Source organism: Streptopelia decaocto (assembly GCF_964273445.1).
Source record: "Streptopelia decaocto genome assembly, chromosome: 8".
NCBI lineage: Eukaryota > Metazoa > Chordata > Aves > Columbiformes > Columbidae > Streptopelia > Streptopelia decaocto.
Window position 1 is genome coordinate 6322010 of NC_138662.1, and position 23600 is coordinate 6345609.

A 23600-nucleotide genomic window follows, 5' to 3' on the forward strand; every position below is an offset into this window, starting at 1 on the left:
CCGCAAAGATGGGAAAAAGCCTGAGAGGTCAATCGAGCTATGCAAAGGAAACAGAGCCATGGCCACCTGCCTCAAAACAGGCCAGGCCAGCCCAGTGATCCTCTGTGCAACTGATGCAACCACACATCACCCCAGAACACCCCATCAGCTCAGCTGACCAGGATAAGCATCACCGAATCATACCTGCAACCTTTTTCCCAATTACCTCTTCATAGATATTTGCTTCTTAATTTGATTCTCAAAGAGGGAAAAAAGTCAATCAACTTAAGGCTTTTATCTTGTGGCCCTAAGTTGAAGTGGACAGACAACTATTTTTCAGTAATGTACTTCTTCTCTTCTGAACTATTGTGTAAAAATCGCACATGAACATTGTGCACGATTTACTCATTAGTAGAACAGAGCCCCATTTATTTCCAGTGAGTACAGCCTTTTTGCAGTACTGGCATAAAACCCTGCTCATTTCAACAGCTTCTCTATACATTACTCCTTTATTTTGACTTGCAGACCAAAATGCGTAACTCTTCTCTTACATTTATCATGTTCTGCATGCACAGCTTTATCTGAAAAGAAAAATGAAGGCTTTCCTGACGGTATTTCCACATTAGCAAGTTAATGGATGTCAGGAACTGAGATTCATCAGTCAACTCTTCACTAAATAAATATAAACCCTCTTTACTCATTGCTAAATAGGCAGATTAGCTCACACAGCGCATTTCATGTTATATTCCCCATCATTTAGTCTAACAGGTGACACAGAGACGCATTAAAGGTTTGGCTCTACCTCCAAGCAAACGGTAAGGGCTTGCAAGGCTAATGCACCTCATGTCCTCGTGTCTATGCTTCAGTCACAAAGGATTAGGAGGTTCTTCAGCAAGTTGGTCTTCCCTGACATTAACAATACCCAACTGCTGCTGAAGGGGGAAGGGAACAGAGAGGACAAGCAGCGGGAGCCACAACAGTCAGTCCAGACAGTAGGAAAGTCCAGACATTCTTTATTCTTGAGCTGAAGCAATCAACAAAAAAACCTCTCTATTTTAAGTAGCCCAACAAATTGCATTTCCATTCCTCTAAAATTTGTTTCTTCTCATTTCATACTGCATTCCCTTAAGCATTCTCCTGAACATACAAAAAAAACCAACGAATAGTCAAGAAAATCAGAAGACCTTCCTGTTTGATCTGTAAGAAAGACAGGCAGCTCCCTCTTGCTCTGACCTTCTCTTTGTTCTGAAGTTCTTCCCTCCATGTGAAAGCACAACCTCCTTCCAGGCGAGAGGGGAGTCTCCAGTGCTCCATCTGGGCACAGATGTTCACACTGGTGCTCACCTTGCCTTGCACAGCATTAGCAAAACATGGCAGTTTTCGAGGCAGTGCACTGATTGACTGTGTGAAACACCCGCATGGCGGCCAAAAACAGAATTTCAGGGAGAAAATAATAGTTTTATTACCACTCATTTGAATGGGTAACAAGAAATACATCCAAAGCCCTCCAGGAGAAAAATTCCAGTATGCAAACCAAAAAGACGAGTAGTTATGTGGGTTTTTTCTTCTTTATTATTCACGCAGGAGTTCTAAAAAGGCATTTTAGAAATCAGAGAGCAGAGTCGCATCTATTAGCTGATACCTTACAAAAAGTTAAGAAAAATAATAACTATTTTTTAAAACTGCTTTGCTCTGAGTGAAAAATATCCTGGAATATCTGCAGCCGTAACAACACTCACAGTCGACTCAAAGGTGAAAAGGAATCAAGTATTTACCTTCTCTGCATTTTTGATGCTTGAAATAAAGCAATTAAGAAAAAAATATCCCAAATTCTAAGCAATCTAAACAAACCAATTTTCACCTCCTCTCGAATTTCTTCTCCTTGTCATTTTATACTGCTGTCTTGTAAGGGTCTTGAGCACACAAAAATGCAAATTAAGGCAGTCTCTAAGAGCAAATTACAGAGGGTACCATTTTAATACAATTAGCATCACACAGCCAAACACTTTCAAACTTACTTCCTGATTTTCAAGCCTTCTTCGTTGTCAGGCAGGAAGAATTCAAAAGATTTATACTTTTTCACCAAATCTCGACGATACTGACCAACATTAAACTCTGCCAAGAAGAAACCAGCATTAGTGGGAACTAACAGTATTCATGTAAAAAGGACAAATGTTATGACAGCTTTGAAACCAAACTACCTGCAAGGACAAAATAATTTATCATGTATTAAGTCAACATATCATACTTCTTCTTGTGTTTTGGGGGGTTTGTTTGTTTTTAAATACAAAGACAACAACAATCATGGAAATGGCAAAAAAACCACTCGGGCTGTAGGCAGCTTTAAGGGAGCCTCTTGACTGTGTTGCTGGGCCTCTGTCTGCAGGTTTGCTTGGAAAAAAGAAACTCTTTTCCTCTTCTGCAGGGGTGGCTGGAAGCCTATTTCAATAGTCTATAAAGCACTACTAATAATGTAGCTTTTTCTTCTGGGTATATGTGCAGTGAAATAATATTCTGGCAGCACCTCCCAAAACTTCCAGCTCTTATTTAAGCAAGGAAGAGCCAACCTTGCTTTTGACAAATGAAACTTGAAATTCAAGTTGTGGAAACATTTTTTCCAAACTCTGCTCTAATACACCTTAAGGATCAGTACCTACTATTTCACAACCTCTGTTCCATTTATTTAAAAATGCTTACGTTGCAAAAAAAAAAACCAAAAAAACAAAACCAACACTACCCATACACCGTCCCACAGCATCAGTACTGAATCTAATCTTACTGCGATCTCTTAACAGTGGTCAAAGAAAACGATTCCTTATCCGAGCAAAGGTCTATAAGGTCTATGGCCGTATACGTGTCACAGTATTGGACACGGGATTAGGGCAGGGCAGTTCTGTTTTGCCACGTGGCAGACAATGACACTGTACCCTAATTAACTTCATTCGACAACTGGAAGTAGGCCTCCGAAGTGCAATTAATGTTTAACTTGTTTCTGACCTATAGATTTTCTCTGCTGAGCTGCAAAGCATTTTTTTAAACGTTAGATCAAACTGAAGTATTCTGTTTGAGAAGCTGTCAACGTATAACTACTTGTCAGACTTCATCTAGGGAAAGATGAAAAGAAGTAATAGACACAATTGCTGTGTTGTAATTCAGAAAAAAAGACCTATGATAAAAGAGCTCAACCATCAGCTGCTGTATATAGATTGCCGTTGGGAATGAGGGGGGGTTGGGAGGGGGCAGAGGATAAAGAAATCAATATTGTTTATACCCCCCAAAGTCAAGTTTTGTTTGTATTCAACAATGTTGATGTAACTTTTTTGTGGTCAACTGTATGACACGGATTATAACACAATCCAGTTTAATGAGCACTGGCCATACTGGCCAGATGATGCAAGAAGTTCAGATGGCCAGTGCTGTCAGGAAAGAGCCCTTTAAAAATCAAAAATAATTAATTTCATTAAGAAAGAATACTTACTGCAGGAGGGTCATGCACAGCAATGGAAAAAGCACTACCTAGTGGGACGATCTTTAGCCCTTATTATTAGCATCCACCCCTGTGGAAAAGTTTCACAAAGCTAACTGATACCACAACCACCCCACAACCAGCGCTATTCAAAAAAGCTTCCCAAAGTTTAGTATCTAAAAACCACATTGCAACACTATTCTATTCAGGCATCTAACTGACCTGATTTCCTTCAAAAAACCCAGACAAAAGTCCTTTGTATTTTTAACCATTTCACATTCCAGTTGACAGAGGATTTTGGAAGGAACAAAGGAAAACACGGAACTGATGGCTGAAATGATTCGACCAACATCAACCCTGGGCTATTTACATCCACCTTCTGTTCATGAACTCTCCAGCTTGCTTCATGTATGTGATAAGATGGCATTTATCTTTCCTCTATTTAAATAACTTCATAAATTCCACCATCTGTTTCAGAGAATAAGAACACTTACTACATTAAGCACACTCTAATTTTAAGACATTAAGAGCCAAAGGGTAAGAGATGTCAGGGCTACTTGATACTTAACATATATAAATTCAGTCCAAATCAACTGGACACAATAGGCAATGTCATCTATTTGAGACATTTTAGATTGACTTTGGCTTCAATAAACATACTGAACTTGCATCATCACTGATGATACGAACAGAAAGGGTCTGTAGTTTTCCAGGAAAATCCCAAGTCATCCTTTCTAGCAAAGACAAACCATAACCAACAACCTAGAACAGAAGCTCATATGGCAACTCTAGGTTGTATATTTTTGTAAAATTAGGCAGAAATGCTCTAAGTATTTTTTATTAAGCACAAGCACATGTATTTTCTGATGTGCTGCTCTCAACAGCCCATGGAACTTTTCCTATAACTATTTTAACGTATTTGTGATATATTCAACCAAGCATAAGCCAGATGTGGACAGTATCTCGTTTACTGCCTAATACTGGATTACTGCTTTTTGAAGTTCAGATAGTAAAACACTCAACACAATGACATATGTACATATCTACACACATGTATGCTAGATATGTATCTAACACAACAGCAGTTATATCACACACATTTTATCAGCTTGAATACCAGCTATCCTACTTAGATTGTTATTCCATCTCAGCCTAATGGATAAAACTGAAGTCCCTAAGTATCAGATACTGCTCCTCAGAGGGGTGATCCTGTGTGAAAATAGTCAAAACTTTAAATCCTGTAAACCTTCACACTCAATATAATGTATCCTCCGTAACATCTTATCTAAATAAAGCGTATTCAGCAGGTTTCTAAGAGCTTAAGAAAACAACTCAAAAAGCTATACCCTAAAAGGCAGTTTAAATATAGGCCAGAACTCTTCATCTTCATTTAGAGCTACTAGGTAACATGTCTGAATAACCAGTCAAAAGTCTACACTTTAGTATGATCTAATATGTTGAATGTTATTTAAATGATTAACTAGTCATAACTATAAAGCTACCATTACTGCACCAGACGTAGAGTCACAGAACACTAAAACAGTCTTTTTCTTCCAGAGAGCAAAAAAAAGCTGGGGAGATGGCTGCTGAGTGGACTTAGGTGTTGTTTACTTGTCAATCTGGGCCCACAAGACACTCCAGGAGCTCCAAAATGGGGCAGAACAGGCAGGTCCTTGGCACGGCCAATCTGAGCCATCCTTTCTACTCAAAACTCACAAGTCAAGTCCTTAAAAGAGTGACAATCACCGGCTGTTTCAGTTCCTTGGGCTCTTAATATTCAGACAAAGAGCTGTAACTCATTCCACGAATGCAGTTAAACAGAGAGTTACACAGAGAATTACAGGTTGCACAAAGTTCACAAACAAAATAAGATGGAGAAGTCAGAACTTTAACCCAGAAGTGCTGACTGCTCCTCCACTTGTAAACAAGATTCCCTTTCACCCACATAAAGAGGGGAAAAAAAAAAAGGACAGTTGAAGAACCAAAGTGTTAAGGGACAAGAGTAAAAAGTTGATTTAGGCACCTGCCAGAGCAAGGAGGTAAATGAACAGTCACCAGATTTGATTAATGAACATCTAAATGGAACAGAAAGCTTGTGTATGCTATTGCTTAAAAATAAGTTAATAGAGCAGAAGGATTTTAAGTAGACAAACTTGGCAAAAAAAATACAGAGAATTATGTTTATAAAACACCTAACATCTGTCCTGTCCTTCTGATATCAACAAAAGTAAATCCATCACCTTTTGTAGGCACTCCAATCCAATTTAAATAGCGCGTCAGCTTCTTCGAGATGTAGGTTTTTCCTCTTGCTGGGAGACCCACCATGACAATCAGAGTGGGGCAATTAGTCATACATACTGAAACAGAAAAACAGAAAATCAGGATTTCCCATGAACACTCCCACAAAGCAAAGGCTTATGTTGCGGTGGAAAATGACAATCCGTGTGCTCTCTGCGGAAGTGACCGTTCAAGCAGCTCATGCACCGTGTCTCACTACTTCAGGGGGTTTCTTTAGGACTACGGGGGACCTAACCGAGCTTCTCATTGCTGTGCTGAATTTTGGAAGGGCGCATCAGTGGCAGTGCAATGCTGGACACGTGAATTGTACACCGGCAGAAGACAAAGAAGGCTATGGATTTGCATACGTATTTTAGGACATTAAAAAAAAGGACACTGACATCTTATATCCCCCTTGTACCTCAGTTCAGAGCTTGCATTGAAAGGAAACTGCAAGGTGTACAAAGTATTTAGATAATTTTTAGATCTTAACAGTGCTCAACCTTTTTTTGCTTTTGAGCGAAACAAGCTCAGAGTTAATCGCTATTTATTATTTCTCCTTTAAATATTATTAACACAAAAATCCCTTGAAACAGAGCTTATTTTGACTGTTCTTCTGTGGTTACTAGAATTAAGCACAAGTATTCTATGCAATCAAGTACAATAATCTGATATACAGATATATGTGCAAAAATACTCTTAAATCAAAGGCAGTGTGTTTAATTAAAAAAACACTTTTAGAGGAGTTACGCGTATAATCTGAAAACCTTGAGGCATTCCTTTCAAATAACAAGTTTTTTGAACATTTTAATGGCACGAAACTACGGATACCTTACATGAATCTATCACAGCTACAAGGAACTGCCTAGGAAGAAAGAAGATATTAAAGTGGCACAAAGATATCACCAGCTCCCTCCCTGCTTCATTTCAAAGGCAATTAATTTCCATACGATCCACATGTGCATCAATTTTCTCAGTGTCTTGAGAGAGGAGTCGTCAATTCACTCCAAAAGACTAAACCTCAGTGTTAGACTGTAAAGCACGACTGAACTGCTGCACAAAGTGCTGTGATTGCCCAAGATTCCCAAATCTCAGACTGACAGTAGTCCCATCCCACTAAGTCGCTTGCACAAATCTGGCACAGCTACTCCACGCAGTAAATCCATCAAAAAAGAACAAATAGATTAGCAAAGAGATGTGCTTTCTCAAAACACACTTTGGAAAACAAAACAAAACAAAACACAACCAACCAAAAGAAAGAACCAAACCCCCAACCCATTAAAAACACATAACTTTTAATGCTAGAGCAGGCAAAAGCAAGCTGCACCTAACCTCAGAACCCATGAGACAGAGTCTACTGCTCCATGCAATTTAAGTTTCAGGGAAGTGAATGCAAACAAAACAGATCCATCCAAACACGTCCATGTCTCCGGAGGGACACTGGCAACAGTCCTCAGCATAAGCACCTCTAAGCAGAAGCCTATAAACAACAGCAATAAGGTTTTTGTGTCCCTTTTCCTCTTTTTCCCAAGTTCAGGACAGTGAACACCAAGAGGAGCAAGGAACGCTTTGGGGAAGCAAAACCTACAAAGTGCAAAGAGTACAGTGCTCGCTAAGTTTAACAGCTTTGCTTCTAGTTTTAAGTACAATAAAAGATTGAGATGAGAGAAATCACTGAGCCCCTAGAAACGTCGAGAGAAGCTGTTGTTCTTCAAAGCTAGTTTGACAGGTTCTTCACCTGGAACATATAGCTTGACTTTTAATCTTCCGGTGCAAGCAGTGAAATAAGAATTCTAAAAGATAAAGCATGATGTATGGAAAGGCTCTGCACACTGCCTCAGGTCCACCTGCACCATGAGTAACTGCACCGACAGGCTTCTCTACCCATTCTGGACAGAATTTATCAACTAACATTATATCTAATTTGTGGGGGTTTTTTTGGTTCTGGTTTTGTTTATTTGTTTGTTTTACCTGGGGCGAGCCACACAAATTTAGCCATCTCACAGAACATTTGTCTTTTGGTAATGTAACAATAAATCTATACTAGAGCAAAACTTCATTTTACAAAACTAAGGGATAGGAAGGTACTGTGAAGAAATCAGCAGCCTGCTCCAACGGTTGCTTCACAGATTACACCAAGAAGTGCCCTCTCTAAGCTCAGTCCTACTATTGACATTGGTCATTGGTTTAGAACAGATCTTCTCACTGAGCAGCAAACGGATCAGCAGCGCTACAGCAACATGTCAGAGGGACGTTTCCTCCCACTGCCAAGCAGTCAGTGTGCAAGTCTAGCATCACTTGCATTTTTGCACAGATTTCCTCGAAGAGAGTATAAAAACTAGCATAATTGTTTTTATTAGAGCCCTGCTATGCATATATAGTTTAACATGCAGGCCTAACGTGCATTCCACTCTCCGCACCACTGTTTAGTGTGCGACCACACAGCAGAAACCAGGGGAATTATCTGCTGAACCAAATCAAACAAGTTGGAATCCTGTTGTGATTAGGTGCCCAGCTGACCAAGAGTGCTTCTCCTCTTTAAAGGGAGATAGCAGTGAGACAGATGCCCTGCACGCCAGAGGAGGAATCCCGCCGATTCCAGTGATCTCAAATGCTCTGCTTTTGCACAACGCCACAGCCCTGGGAACCTCCCAGTCGCACCCAGTACACGGTGAGATGGCAAACACCACCCACCAGTGCCGAGCTGGTCTGAGAGCACCATGGGCTGCAACAGCAGAGTGCCAGCTCACAAGCTAAAATTTGGGGCACTAAACCATGTGTGGTGTTCTGGTTTGATGGCCAGTGATGGCTGCGGTCTCACACCACTTACACAGGCGGCACTCGGTGACAAGCACGCCTGGGCGTTCCCAGGTAGAAGTCAAAGGCACTTGTCAAAATAGCAGATGGCAACAGCTAAATCACAGGGCTGAAAATAAAAACAGACAAAGCAACTATTTTATTTCTTCGGTACCTCAGTGTAGCATTCTCAACAACACACATAAGACTCAGAACAGCAGACACAGGTTTTTGGTTTCTTCTTTACGATCCTGTGTAATTAACAAGGCTTAGTTTTGCTCATTAGCTCAGTAAAGAAGCCAAGACCAGAACAAAATGCAAAATTCTGAGGATGTATCAAATACCCAAAAGTTTAAAACAATTTAATTATATTTCACTTTATGTGACTGAACCACAGCTTCCTCAATAAAACTTTGCCAACACTCACTGCAAGTGGGCAGGAACATGCATTCCAATGACAGTATTCAAAATGTCAGTATCTCAAGACTTACAGCTTCCTTTGCAGAAATGCGAGCAATTCTGACATGAGGAAGTGGACTGATAAAAAACCCAAACATACCACAAGTTACACATATCTAACTCCTGGAATAAAAAAGTCTCTTTAGTTTAATATTTTCCCAGTGACATGATGCTCAATTCTCCTTTTCACAGCACCTCACCATTCACTTTATATGAAAAACAAATTGCAACACAAAAGTAGTTATACGGGTGCGAGTTGCAGAGCCTAGGCAGACTCCTTAGCACAGCTGTATCTCGGCTGTATCACAGCTGGATTGTCTGGTTTACCTCCGGAAAACTCTCTACACAATCTAGTCTTGAGCAGACAAACTCATTTTTTAACATTGCTTCACACAGGTAACTCCTAAGGATTTCAGATAGTCTGACCTGTGGATGTGCTACCAACACTTACTTGGCTAGAGGACCACACACATTCAGAACAGAAAAACAAAACTAACAGGGCCATATGCCATCATTTTCTAAAGATGCTCTATGTATGACTTTATGATTTTTTTTCTTTAAAATAGATGTTCATAACATACAGATGTAAAATAGCATGTTCATAAACAGCAGTATCAAAAATAAATGTTGCATCCCCTCACTTAGTGGGAACACACAAGAAAACATGCCCAAAACACCAATCCGTGAAAGAAAATGGCCACGTGATGAAGCGCATTAAAATCAAGTACTGCAATTTCAGCAATTAGCCTAGTTAAAAACTTCTTATACACTACTGAATAACACAGCAAGTTGCAGCTCAGAATAAAATTATGACTGCCTACCCTTCTAAAGTTTAAGATCTAACAGTCACAGAAAGAAGAAACTGCATGCTCATTTCTTGCCTCTTAAATTCTATTGTGAAATAAAGCAAGATGGAGAAGAAGGTTGTGAAACCAAAGTGGGACACTGAACAACACGGATCAGCTGTGCAGCATTTCATCAGCCCTCAAAACTCACATGATCATATGAAATCAGACACAAGAGTTGGTATTTTTCAAGTTCATCTACTGTTTAATATATTATTAGCTGTCCCTTCCTTTCACCCAAAATGAGATTTTCCTTATTCCTGATCTATGTTAAATTTTTAAGTCATTTTTTTTTTAAGGTCAGATGCTTTCTTTATCACGTTGCTACGGTTAGACGGCTGAAGCTTACGAAGGATTCTTGCTGCTTTTATGCCCTCCAACTCAAGGCCTGTTGTCAAAAATCACTGTACTATTTACAGGCTCATACAGAAATATCTTTAACTATAATGTAAGCCAACACAACCACCCTGCCAAATAAGGTTTGCCCTACGCGCTTTCCCCTATCACTTATCCAATTTCACTATCGTTAATCCATTTTTTCCTGTTGATCAATGGTGACAATCTGTGACCCCTCTGCGTCTCCTGCAGGACAAGCTCCCCATACTGCTCCTATAACTAAAGAAGTCATTATCTTCCAATTTGTCTCTCCTCCTTTTGTCCAAATCACCAGTTTCTAACATCACCTTGGTACAAGGGATTCACAATTCACACCTGCTGCTCCTGGCAGCTCTGCCATCCAACTTTCTCAGGGTTACCCTTTGCTTCCCACAGCTTTGATGCCGACAGCGACAGCCCCATCATACATCCTCATGCTCAGGCTACAGCCGGGTATTGTCCTTACCCACTCGCCTTCTCCATCTTCAGTTCCTGAGGCTGGGGGTACAAATACACATAAGCAGCGTGAGCTCGGAAGGTAGAGTTCTTTAGAGCAAAGATAATCTTCATTTGATACTTTTCTTTTTTTTTTGGACCTGGTGTACATTCATATTGCTGTACGAACAGCAAATAAAAATTATTAGAATGACCAAATTCCAGCAGCTTTAGGGAAACAAAGCTGTTAACTGTCGTAGGGGGAAAAATAATGTTTAACTGCAGGAAGTTCACTATTTATTTCACTCTATAAACAACCTCTGCTAGGCTTTCAAAACAACTTTCACTATTACAACTTCGCTATTATGTCCATGGTTGCTTGATTCACAGAGCTTGAAGCAATGTCACATCCAATGCCAAGAGTAGCTTTGCTATAACCTGTACACAGACAAAAATCTTTCACAAAAGGTAAGTACAAGTTATTAATAAAAATGTGCATTTCTTCTGCCCGTAAGTCTTAGTTTGAAAGGACATTTAGAACAGTTAACTTAATTTTACCAGTCTCACCAGCTGTAAAAAGCTCAGCCTGCTCAGTAAGCTGCACACGGCCAGAACTCCTTGAAGAGGCACAGGCTAAAAGAACTCGCTCTTCAAAGCCCCATGACAGCCAAACCCTGGCACAGCTCACCAGATTTCTTCTTCCCCACATCCAGTTGCTACAACTTTTAGAAAATCCCTAACAGAGATAAGTTCCTTTAAAGATGGATCTGCGGAGTCCCCAACTGGAAATACGCACAATTCTGCTCACCCACCTTCTAGAAAGATGAAGTAAGACTAAACGTAGCAAAGATAAAGGTCATTAACATGGACAAGGAAATAAAATAAAACCAAAGGAGGCTGAAAGAGCCCAACTTGCTTAGCCTAGATATTCAGAAAACATCAGAGCAACTAGGTTCACTGCTCTCACTGGAAAGCTAATCTTGAAGACAAGAAACCCACTTCCAATCTGAGTATTTTTTTTCAGCAGTAACATTCAACAGTTACCTGTAAAACCAGAGCACTGGAACTGGTCAAATCAGCACTGCCCCAAATGACCCAACCCGGGCAGCCCATCCTGAGCTGCCACAGGATGGCTCATCAGAGCAGGGACAACCTGCGATACATGGAAATCAGAGGATGAAGGTTTCTACAACCTTCTTGCATGGGAAAAGTTACAGCGTGCTCTTTGTTTGCTGAAACAAGAGAGATGGTTTTAGCAAGGAAGAGTCAGTTCTGCTCCTCTCGAGGGTGCCTGTAATTCTTATATGTCACAAATAACTGCAGACATCTTATGCCACAATTCAAGAGTAAGTGCATGCAAAAGCAAAAGGATTTTAAAAAACCCACAAAAATTCCAAAACTGTTGTTTGGTTGTTTTTTTAGCAAAATGTTTTTTTGGGGTCTTGGGCATCACAAATTACAGAATTCTACCAATAAGGAAAAAAAAGTACAATAATTTCTTTAAGGCTGTAGTCAAAAGAGGTTAAATAATTCTGCCAAGAAGACTATGTACGTTCACCAGATTATATACAATTTTGTTCTTGTGGGGTTTTTTTGTAAAACAGTGTCTGTGTCAAAGCTATAACTAATTTTATTTGGAAAGGAGATGCTGCATTAAGGCCAAAATGAAGCATTTTCCTCAGCGTATTTACAAAAGCAATTATACACTCTTTCTGACACTTCTATTTCAGCATTCATCTTTTAACACCTACTATTTTTCAGATGCTGGAGCTCACAGAGAAGCACATGCCTGCTTGCCTAGCACCTAGCAGAAAACAAGAAAGTTTGGGGTTTTTTTGTTTATCAAGGGTTGGACCAAGGCAAGAGCAGAGCCCATGGACGGCTGCCACAGCAGCAGAGCCCTCAGCTCTGTCAGCCTCTTTGCATGACAAATAAAAACAATCCCACACGACAAAGCCCCTTTTGTCTGCAAAACTGCCGTGTACTGAATCTCAGTTATTTAAGTAAGTGGGGAAAAAAGGGGGAGGAAAAAAAAAACAAAACACAAATTCGTGAGGAAAAGTTTGTTAATAAACTATGGTTTACAAATGCCAAAGTCTTTAGGGGCTGATGACTCGGTTGGCTGCACCTCAAAATAAGGAAAGCCATTAACTCATACAACAGATGGCCTGATACAGCACCGACCTTAAAAGAAAGAAAAAAATACAGTGACGTTCTTAGGCCTTTCTTCAGGGAGAATATACCGAATATAAACGCTCCTTAGAACCAGAACGTTAAAAAAAAAAGAAGAAACACATCAACAAAAGCAACTAGAAGAGCATCCCAGCCAAGCTTTGTCGCATCCGTTGGGCGCAGCCCCAGCAGCTCCGGGATCTCCTGCGTTCCCCGGCGCTGCAGGCGATCCCGACCGCCTCACCCTCAGCCCCTCCGGCCCCGGGCCGGCCGAGCCACTGATCGAGCCCTTCGCACCAGAGGCTCGTTCCAGCCCCGGCAAAGGGCTCGGCGCTTGGGGCCCTCCCGGCTCCGTCCCCTCACAGCCCGACCCCGCCGAGGCCGCATCGCCCCGGGAGGGGCTCCGCGGAGCCCGGCTCAGCCGCCGCGGCCCCACCGAGGCGAGGGAGGAGCGGCCGCGCGGGGGTCCCGCTGACAGCTGCCGCCCGCCGGGGTCCCGCAGCGCGGCCCGGGCACAGCCCGCTCCCCCCGCCGCCGCCCCGCTCACCGCCGCGCTGGGCGCTGTGCCCCGCCGGCAGCCCGTTGTCGTAGGGCTCCCACGTCTTCTGCAGTGGGTTCTGCGTGAGCTCCCGCGCCGGCGACGCCACCGCCGCCATCCTCACCCGCCTCCCGGCTCCCACTGCAGCGGCGGCGGGCGGGGCGGCACCGCCTCTCGGCCCCGCGGGGGCGAGGCCGGGCGCGGGAAGCGGCAGCCCCGCGGCCCCCCGGAGGGAACGGCCGCGCTGCGGCGGCTGCCCCGGGCTGTCGAGGCCCTCGGGCCGGAGCTGCGCTTCCCGGGACTCGCTGCTCGGTGTCTGCCTCGCGGCGGGAGGGCCGAGGCGGGGCGGTGCCGCTGCTCCCTCACGGGAGAGGCTTCGCGCAGCCCCCGGTCCCCAGGCCCCGAGGGGCAGCGGCCTGGCGGGCCGGGCCGTGCCACCCGCTTCCCTTTGCGCACCAGCCAGCGGGGGAGGAAGGGCCGGGAGCAGCCGGTGTTGTGCACTGACAAGCAGGTGATTCCCTTTTCTGAAGCTGCAGAGAACATCACACTTTAAAACCCTAAAAATAGCCTGTCCAGGGAACATTCAATGTGTTTTAAGCAGTCATACACTGAATGATGTATTTTTCCAATTAAACTCTGTAGTGGCCTGAAGGCTAAATTAATATCGATTCAGGAAACCATACATAAACGATAGATTTCTAACATCTTATTTAGCTACCAAAAAAACACTATTGACAAAGTACCCTGAGAAGATTCTGTGCAGCAGGAGCAGTGGCTGCATCCACTGCACCCGCACTGGCTTTTTAACCCAAAGTCCACCAACAGGGCTGAGCAGAGTCATTAAAAAGCTGAATATTTCACTAGTACATACATCTACATGTTTTACAGAAGATAAATGCAACACCTTGAAAACACAGCAGTGAAGGGCAATACACATTTTTATTATTATTCATTGTCAGGCACTCAGACATTATGACACTGGCCTAAATACACATGAAGGTCAGTGCTACTCTTTTTTTAATGCTAGTCAGACTGAACATCTGAGGATTTATTTTAGTTTTTTCTATTCCACTACAAGCTACAATAAAAGTTTTTAAACAACAGAAAAATCAGTTCTCAGAGACATTTAGTGAGACACCCCTGGGAGAGTTAACACTATTTTTCCAAAACCATGTTTGCTGGCCCTTCCCTTCCCTCTCCTCAAAGCTGATCTCCTTCTCTTCAAGACTGATTAGTTTTCAGCTGTAGGCGCCTGCACTATATTTTTACACTAGCATTTTCTTCCTCATTTTGAGTTGATACCAAGGTGGGGAGGTGCTGAGAGGTCAGAGGAGTCACATTACAAGGTTCAGAAACTAGGAGCAGGGAGAGGGAGTTTTTAAACACCTAAAAGCTTCTTGGTTTCTCCTACTAAGTATGTATTTACTTCCAACAGCTGCCAAGAGAGTTGTGAGCAGGAAGAGTCTAATCTGTGTTCCTGGTTATTCCCAGAAGGCCATCTCCTGTGCACACAACATTGCAACAGCTGACTCCAGGGTAGAGTCCAGCATCGGGAGGCACCCACCTCACCCTCTGACCACACCAGGATGCCCCAGCTGTCTTAGCAGTGCCTCCAGTTCACAAGAGATGTAACATTAACAGAAGCAAGAGAACAACGGGAACACCAACTTTAGAAAAGACACCTCTCAGGCTTGTTTTATATATATAAATCAGAAAAAGTCTCTAAAAGTTCATACCTCCTTTCTGCAAATCCACACATGCACAAGAACTCTGCTCACACCCCCACCTCACAGTTAAAAACATTGACCTCATGCCATTCACACAAGAACATTTTTCAGAGGTCTGCAAGGGTGAATTACTGCATTCCCAAGACTCACCCCCAAGCAGCAAGCACACCATCAGTGAATTCCCTTCTTGTTCAGGCAGATTGAAAACAGTGGTACCTGCACAAAACTTAAATAAGGGTTTGTCCAGGTGTTTGTAATGGCATTAGAGGTGTGGATGGACATCTCCTAGTCTTTATTTTTGCGAGGTAAGGATTTCAGCCTGACTGATAGCAAACTTATTTAAGTTTGATCAACAGCATAATAACAAATTTATTTGCTTTTGTTTGGGTTTTTGTTTGGTTGGTTTGGTTTTTTGTTTGGGTTTTTTTGGTGTATGTTTTGCTTGTTTATTGATTTTTGGTTTTGATTTGTTATTAATAACCTCAGTGCAGTAATGAGCTATTTGACTGAGGACACAGAGAAAGAATACATAAATTTTGTGCCACTCCTGAGGCCTTGTTTCCAAACATGGTTGTCAAGGGTGCTGCATTCAATTCTTAGAAAAAGACAGAACAAATAAACATTGCTCATTAGATTCCTAATAAATGATAGAGATCAGCTTCTGGACAATCATGTTGTCATCACCCACTGTCCTGATACAAAAGCGTGAGACGCAGAGCTGGTTCCTGCAGGTGAAGGGATGGGGACTCTGCCTTGCTTGCTATAGGGAAACCACAAATAAGCCTTTACTCCTTGGAAGGCTTTTATGCAAATCTTCTGCTCTCAGGGCCACGCTCAGCTGAGAGCTAACCTGGAAAAGGCAAAACATCCAGGGCAAAGACAGTCTTGGAAAATTAACTGCTGCACAGAAACAGAACAAGCTTGATCCAAGTAACAGAGTTCTACTTAATCTTTTCAAATGACTGGCTGACAAGAGCAGAAACTTTTTATGGTTTAACACACACAGCAAGCGGTAATTATTTCTGAGACATGGAAAAACAAGAAGAGATTGAACCAAGGCTTCTGCTTGATCATACAGAAATCTGACTTGGTATCCATAAATAAGCTGTATCATACGGTAACGACATAATACAAGTTCCACAATACATGAAAGTGACTGGCAGGTATCTCATTTCCCTAGTAAAGATATCACTTCATAGTCTGACAGCGCATAAACCATCCATAAAACACCCAACATTTCTGCCTCCTGTCTTTCCGCCCTCACTCCATCTCAGCTTTCAGAGCTCCAGGTGCCCACACCCTCGCCACCCGAGCTCAGCGGACACAGCTCATGAAAAAAAACAACAGCTCACAAACCCTTCTCCATCATAGAGACTCAAGAGATTTGTAAAATGACTAAAGGATACACAGACAGCCGGAGGTCACAACGTGCGGTTTACGTAGGCAGGATGGCTGCAAAGGAGTCCCCACACTGTGCCAGGGCCCGAGGTCACGCACATGAGGTCCTTCAGTGCCACACACCCTGACCAGACTACAACAGCGTCCTGGTCCTGCTCTTGTCACAAACACTGTAAAGAGGAGAAGGACCGAAAGACATCAGACTACGAATCCTTAATGTAAAAACAAAGTCCCTTTGGACTAATCCCAGAATGCAAACTGATACCTGTATTTTAAAAAATTCCATCTAGGGGGAAGATTAGCCAAAGAGCTGGGAATCCATATTCTAAAAAGACTGATAAGGGTAAAGGGGTTGTTAGAATTAGATGAATGAAATATGTAAACCGAGGCAGGCGTCAGGTAGTCTGTAAACCCTCATGTACCCAGCCAGGGGGAAACAGAGGAGGGAAATTGTGGCCGGGATTTGAGGGGATATAAGCAAGGGCTTTTTGCCCGATTATGTGTGCCTACCTTTAGGCAGAACACCCGATCTTGCAAAATCGTTACTAAAATATGCTTTGATGAGAGATCCCGCCTGGACCTATTATATTTGCAAGGTAATTGTTTCCTACAACACAAAGTAGCTTTTTCTGGGAAGTTCCTGAAATACAAAGCAAAACTTCCAAGATAAAAAGCTGCTAAAAGACAATCTTCCCATTTTCCCCTTCTTATTGCTGATGTTTAAAAAGAGCCATCTGTGCTGTTAGCGGTGCTTTCCAAGGAAGGGAGCCCCGCGAACGATCAACGCTTGGAAGCGTCCTGAACTGTCTGTCACCTTGCGTGCACAGCTTGGATGAACCCTACAGAGACCCGGCGCTATGGCGGTTACTCCCGGGGACCGCGGAAACCCAGCCGGTAGCGGCACACCGGGGCTACCGGCCCCCGCCCGCCAGGCGGCGCTCTGCCACCGCCCGGGCCCCTCCGCAAGCGCCCCCTGGCGGCGGGCTGCAGGCACCCGCCCTCGGCACAGCGCCCCGCGCCGCCCCAGCTCCGGGGGGGACACCGGAGCGGGGGGGGGGACACGACACCCCGGAGCGTGTCCCCGCGGGGCCCCGGGGAGGGCGGCTGGGGGAAGCGCGTTTGCGCAGGCGGCGCTGCAGCAGCAGATGGGCTGTACCCAGACCGCGCCGCTGGAAAAATGAAGTAATTAATTCACTTCTGTACTGCAGAAACACACGGCTGGGTTGCGCTGTAAACACTGCCGGGAGGCACAGTGTTCGCAGAATGCTACTGTTAAAATACACCAACTCTCGGCTTCTAAGCACCCAAGGTAGTGTCAGAGGTTACAGAAAGCTACACGGAAGCAAAGTCTGTCTACTAATCCCCAGTTATTTTCTCAACTAAATTTAAAAAAAAAAAAAAGTTAGGGGGAAGTCCACACTCAAAACTAAATATCTCTATTTCTTCCTAGATATTAAACACCAAGTCATTTCATCATTGAACTAATACTTCAATTTCTCTAAAGCAACTCTCTTTCCACAACACCCATGAGGCAATTTTTTTTATCCCCGCAGTATCAGTTTTTTACCACTTTGAAAAAGAACAATAGCACCTGATCTGCACACACAACTGGAAAAACCTCAATCCAGGTGTTCTGTACTGCGACTGGCAGATTACTGCTCTGAAGTAACAAGCAGGATTAGTTTAAATGATGCCATCTTAAAACAGGTATCTACATTTTTCTATGTGGTGAGAGGAAAGATCAAAGTCCTCATCCCCCTTTAAGAACGTACCTAGGGCTGCATTCCCCAGCCTACAACTCCAAGACTTGAGCTACATAGCACATCACCAGCTTGGTTTCCATAGGGTTTAAGAAGGCGCAGAGGAATACAGAATTTGAAGAGATCATTATGTATGAACGCTATTCGAGAAATACAGACACGCACCAGTACACTCTTCATCCATACACATTTTACGTATCCAGCTTCAACATCCAAACAACATTTCCCATTTCCACATGGCTCTGACCAGCTATTACAGCAACGTGCTATGCTGTACCATCATATCTGTATAAAGCATACAGGATAATTCCTATCTAACTTATAATTGCTTTTCTCTTTTAATGAAAAAAGTGGTATCAAGTGTACCTTCAGCAGGCTCGTGGCAGTCCTTCATTGGCCCAAACCGGTGCAGCTGGGAGCATCACCCGAGGACAGCCAGCGACAGCTATCTAATATACACGGCAGTTACAACACTGCGAGCCAATGAGAAGAGATGGTGACCAAACACACAACTATGCTTCACCCTAACAACACTCCAAAATCTCAACACTGGATTTTGGCTGCAGTGATTTTTTTGTTTTGACCAAGCATTCGGTGCAGTGCTCTTACACAGTGAAAAGCTGATGCTTACGGGTAATGACAGCATCCAAACTTGTAACTGCACTGAGTTTCCACTATGGTGACCAAAACTACAGCAAAGCAGATGAGACACTTGGCCTATTCAATCACATCTCTTACGACATCAGCACCTCAGCAGGGGACAGGCTGCTTCCTCCCCCAGGTAATTCCCATATTCCTGAAGTACAGATCAAGCCTGGCAGGTTTTTCCTCCCTGTGGAAGAAGAATCTTCAGCAAGCAACCTGAAACACAATGCCTGTCTGCCAGGTATGCTGTCACCTTTGTAAGGCAAGTCCTAACTCAACTTTGTTCTTCAACTGCCAAGGAAACCTAGAGGTAAAGGAAGCTGCACTTGCAACCAAAAAGGTGGCTCTTCCCCCCAAGCTGTTCCTGGGCTCCTGGACAAAGACAATGCCTTGGGAACAGTCATCCTGCAGAAGAGATGTTTCATGGAGTTAAAAACTTCTCACACAGCTTCCCACAGATAATAGAATGAGTTCCTTCCCATGAAGAGCTTAGTAAGCACAATGAGCAATCAGGGAAGAGAAACATAATACTGTATTAGCAAAATGACATATATTGATTCATACCTTCTCAGTTCAGTTTCCCAGGAACTTTTGTTACATCAGCTTTTTAAATGAAGACTTCTCATCTCCTCGGGATTGCCTATGGTCTTCTCCTCAACCAAAAGTACCAGCCTTTTTGTTTTCCCACAGTCAACCCACCAAAAGTGACAAATAGCCCACTAAGTCCCCAAAGATTTCAAGCATCCCACATGACAAGTTCCGCAGGTTCCCCACACCATCTCCACAGGTCCTTCCATTTAGGACCTGATTCCAAACCAGCTGAAGTCACAAGGACCAGCACTTGTGATACATGGCCCTAGCATTTACTCTATGTCTTCTGAGCAACAAATAAGTTTATTACTGGCACCATCCACTCTGCATCCTATTTCCTATCACCACCTAAGGGGAAAAAATGCCAGTTGTCTTCAAGTAGACTGCTACCTCAAAGACAAGCAAAGCCATTAAGGATTCAAAACTAAAAAAGAATCTCCCCCCAGCAATACACACTTTTAGAAGATATTTTATAAGAGTTCATTTTACTATTAGACTTCCTGGCTACAGATCAATCTATCTAAGAGATTCAAAAAAACCCCACATACATAATCATGCTTAATACAAAACCAATCTGCTACTAAGAAGAAGAAATCTCTTCAGTGCTATTTAGGGAATAGATTTAAATAACATTCAAGACTCCATAAAGATGTATAAATAGAGATACTACAGAGATTCCTTAAGCCGAAACAAAATCCTATTCCTTAGCATAGATAAGGAAAATAACTCACCCAAACAGAAGATGCTGGTATAAAGTAAACCAGTGTGAAAACAAGCTCCCATCTCTTCTAACAGTCATCAATACATCTGATACAAGGGAAGATCTGACAGCATTCGCACACTCAGGAGCATTGTACCACGCTTCTTTGGCTGGAGAGAATGCTAATTCTCACACTAATTAGCATACATTGTATTTTCTTCATCATCTACTGAAACATCTTGATAGTTATTCATTGTGCATGCAAAACAATGCTGTGTCCCTTACAGCCAGTGTTTACGTGCAGCTTGCTTCCAGCACAGTAATGCGTTATCAAAACCATGACGACCTAACGATCAGGAAGCAAACACTGGCTATACGAGGGGTTTTATTGTAAGAATTGTACCAATAAAACCTTGGATCACTTTCTACAGAACCCGCACATTGTATTGTACGCATATAAAACCTATCAGACAATCTCAGATTACCCAGGGAGACACAGGTTATCAGCAGAACGTCATCTCACCAACATGCAGATTGCATGAGAATCCCAGAGAACACACCGAGATTCACATCCACAGTATTATCAACTACGTAAAAAAAAACACACCTTGCTACACTGTCACTGTTCATTATGTGAAACATTCTTGAAAGCATGGCCAGAGTGCTTTTATTATTACTAAATATATAAACATGTGAGTTTAGATGTTTACTGCATTTCAGAAGAAATAATTGCTTTATTTTAAACATGAGAGAAACTAATGTCTGGAGATACACCCTATCAATGAGATGCCATTGTTGTCATGCAAGGAAGTTCCCTGTGTTAAATCTAACACAAGGCACAGCCTTAAGCCTGGTCTGTATTAACTGTATTTAAATTTGACAGGTAAGTCACAAATCCATTATACCTCTGGTCCAAGCAGGCACCTTCCACCACCTCCAAGAAAACACTGAAATTATTTCCTTGAAAAATAGGCCAGATTCTCAAGCAGTGCTTTCAGGTATTGCTTAAAACTATTGCCATAGTCATAACATTAAGCAACATTTTAAATCTTCCTGTTATGATGCAACATAAAGGAAACATGGCATCCATTATTCATGTTTTCTCAGCGTAATTCGGTGTTAAATAACCCTTTGTAGCTCACTGTATACCAGGGACTTCAAATTCCTCAGGTGAGAGGGTACATGCTTCCAAGAAGTATAGAAAGAAGCCATTAAAATACACAGTGTCTGCACAAATTGCCTATTTACATTCATGGGTCTGAACCTACTGAGTTTCTGAGATGGTGAGTCCACCGAGGACAGACGCTCCTACACACTGTTATGGTTGTACCCCACGTTGTTACTACAGCAACAGCACGTACAGCCCTGCTTACCCTCCGGACGGGCGGCGGGCACAGCCCACACGCTCTCCTCTTCCTTGGCAGGGTGATGCAGCAGCGATACCCAGGAAAAACAAGGTGTGATCAATTTGAAAGAGAAGGAAAAGCAAAAACATACTTGCATCCAGCAGGATGTTTGTGCCTTTCAAACCTGCAAAAGAGCGATCTCTGCTAAGCTGTCTGAAAGTGTTTCTATCACCTTAAAACTCTCTCTTCCTTTCCAGTCACACCAATGTATTAGGAAGACCTTCCCAATTCCGAGTTCAAGTTTACTGTCATGAGTAAGAGCACAGTTAAAGGGAGCACAAGCAACTTTAAATAAACCAGTAAACTCTTCTCCAGGCTGAAAGCCTTTTGAATTATGCTCACTTGCAGCTCTTTTTATATCAGATATTTTGACATTTATGATGTATACATATCCTTTGTCCTTTCACTGAGCTAGGATGCCATGAGTCCCACGTGTTTATTAACAGCTAGATCTGGGTTGCTAAATGTAAAAAAAAAAAATAGCAAAACAAGGGCAGATGCCTTTTTGGAGTGGAACTAAAACACTTAATGCTATCTTTAAAACCATGCACCGTCAACTGACTTCAGAAGTAGAGCTTTTCAGGACAGACACTTCAAAGAAAAACATCTGTAAAAACCTTATTACACTCTTTGAAAAGTCATCTGATGAGCTAGAAAAGGAGAAATATACTAACAATAAAGAGCACGCAGAATTTGCATGTGATCCAAATGCATGAAGTAAACCAAATTAATTAAAAAACAATCATGACGGCTTTGGGATGAAGCTACCCATCAGGCGGGCAGCATTTTACAAGACAGAGTTAGAGAGAACTTAGGAAGCACCATCCAGGGTTTGGCGCCTGAATGACTCCTGATGGAGAAACGTAAGAGAAAAAGGCGAGGAGGAAGACGGCTGCTGCTGGGCCGGTGACAAACCATCAGGGGTGCAGAGTGCATCTCTGAGTCATCGGCACATAATAGAAGTTGAAGCCATGCGAACGCCTGAAATACTGCATGGGGAGACAAAAGCAAGGCAAGGTCAAATTGTGGGAGGAGTAGGAAACACCAGATGGGGATGGGGGGATGATAATCATGAAAGAAAGAATAGCAAGATGTTAGAGGCAGAGAGGTCATGGAGAACATGAACAGAACAGGCATCTTCAAACATTTCAGTGACATAAATAACACGTAAATAGACAGAAGCACCCAAAACAGACAAAGCGCAGGAGAGGCTGAGGTTGTACAACCTCATGTAAGGGAGACTAGACTTGGCTGAGAGCTGGAACAAACAAAATTGAGTACAGAAGTTAAAGGTATGGCAGAGTATAGTACTCCAGCATATACTACTATATAGGATAAGTAGGTCATTAAGGAAAAAGCCCAGAGCAACATAAGCGAGAGCAAACGAGTTAATGGGGCAGTTACTGGCCCCACAGCTCCCTGTGCACACCTACAGTTATATTGGTTTCATGCATGTCCCCTAGGCAATGAAGGCAAGAAAGCAGGTTTTTGAAAGTAAAGAATAAATCCGTCTGGAAAGCCAGCACTGAAAACTGACACAAGGAGGAAAAAACCTCACAGCATATGTGATGCCAGCTGCCTCTGCAAATACTCTTAAGCTTTATGAAAAAGAAACATATTCATCCAAACAAAAATGTGAGCAAACTAGAGCTAAGCTTCTCAGAAGCTATTGATTACAGAATTTATAATAACAGCAAAATTAATCTTAATTTGGCAAACTGCAATGCTGTCATGTAGTCTAAAACCCAGCAGTGAAATGGGCGGGGGAAACCAGACACACAGAGATCCAAATCACTGGTGAATCTCAGTCTTCATAGCCCCCAGGGCAGATTTCTCATTTTCTGTGTATTTTGCAAGTAGAGGTAGATGGCTTATCAGCTTCCTAACAGGATCAATACGTAGATGAGGAAGCTTAATAAGGATAATAAAATTACAACAGCCAAAATAATCTAATTTATGGAGTGCAGACAGGATAAACAACACAAATGCTACAAATAAAAACTCTTGCAAGAGGTAACATTTACCAAGTGA

The 23600-nt window shown here is 42.7% G+C and overlaps 1 protein-coding gene across 7 annotated transcripts in view; it reads right to left on the minus strand.

Moving 5' to 3' along the window:
• The window catches only part of LOC309443077 (6-phosphofructo-2-kinase/fructose-2,6-bisphosphatase 4), a 51206-nt gene that overhangs the window by 21918 nt on the left and 5688 nt on the right, over window positions 1-23600 (minus strand). For 3 of the 7 annotated variants that reach the window (XR_014184730.1, XR_014184731.1, XM_082059660.1), the window contains exons 1-3: window positions 13352-13677; window positions 5686-5802; window positions 1998-2094 (exon numbers count right to left, since the gene is read on the minus strand). Coding sequence is in view for 5 of the 7 variants with exons in the window: in XM_082059660.1 (XP_081915786.1) it covers window positions 1998-2094; window positions 5686-5802; window positions 13352-13460 (323 nt within the window). In the remaining 2 variants the exon portion in view is untranslated. Of the gene's footprint in view, window positions 1-1997; window positions 2095-5685; window positions 5803-13351; window positions 13682-18593; window positions 18637-23600 lie in introns of those variants that run through there. The other 4 variants (XM_082059663.1, XM_082059662.1, XM_082059664.1 and 1 more) reach the window with 3 other exon arrangements.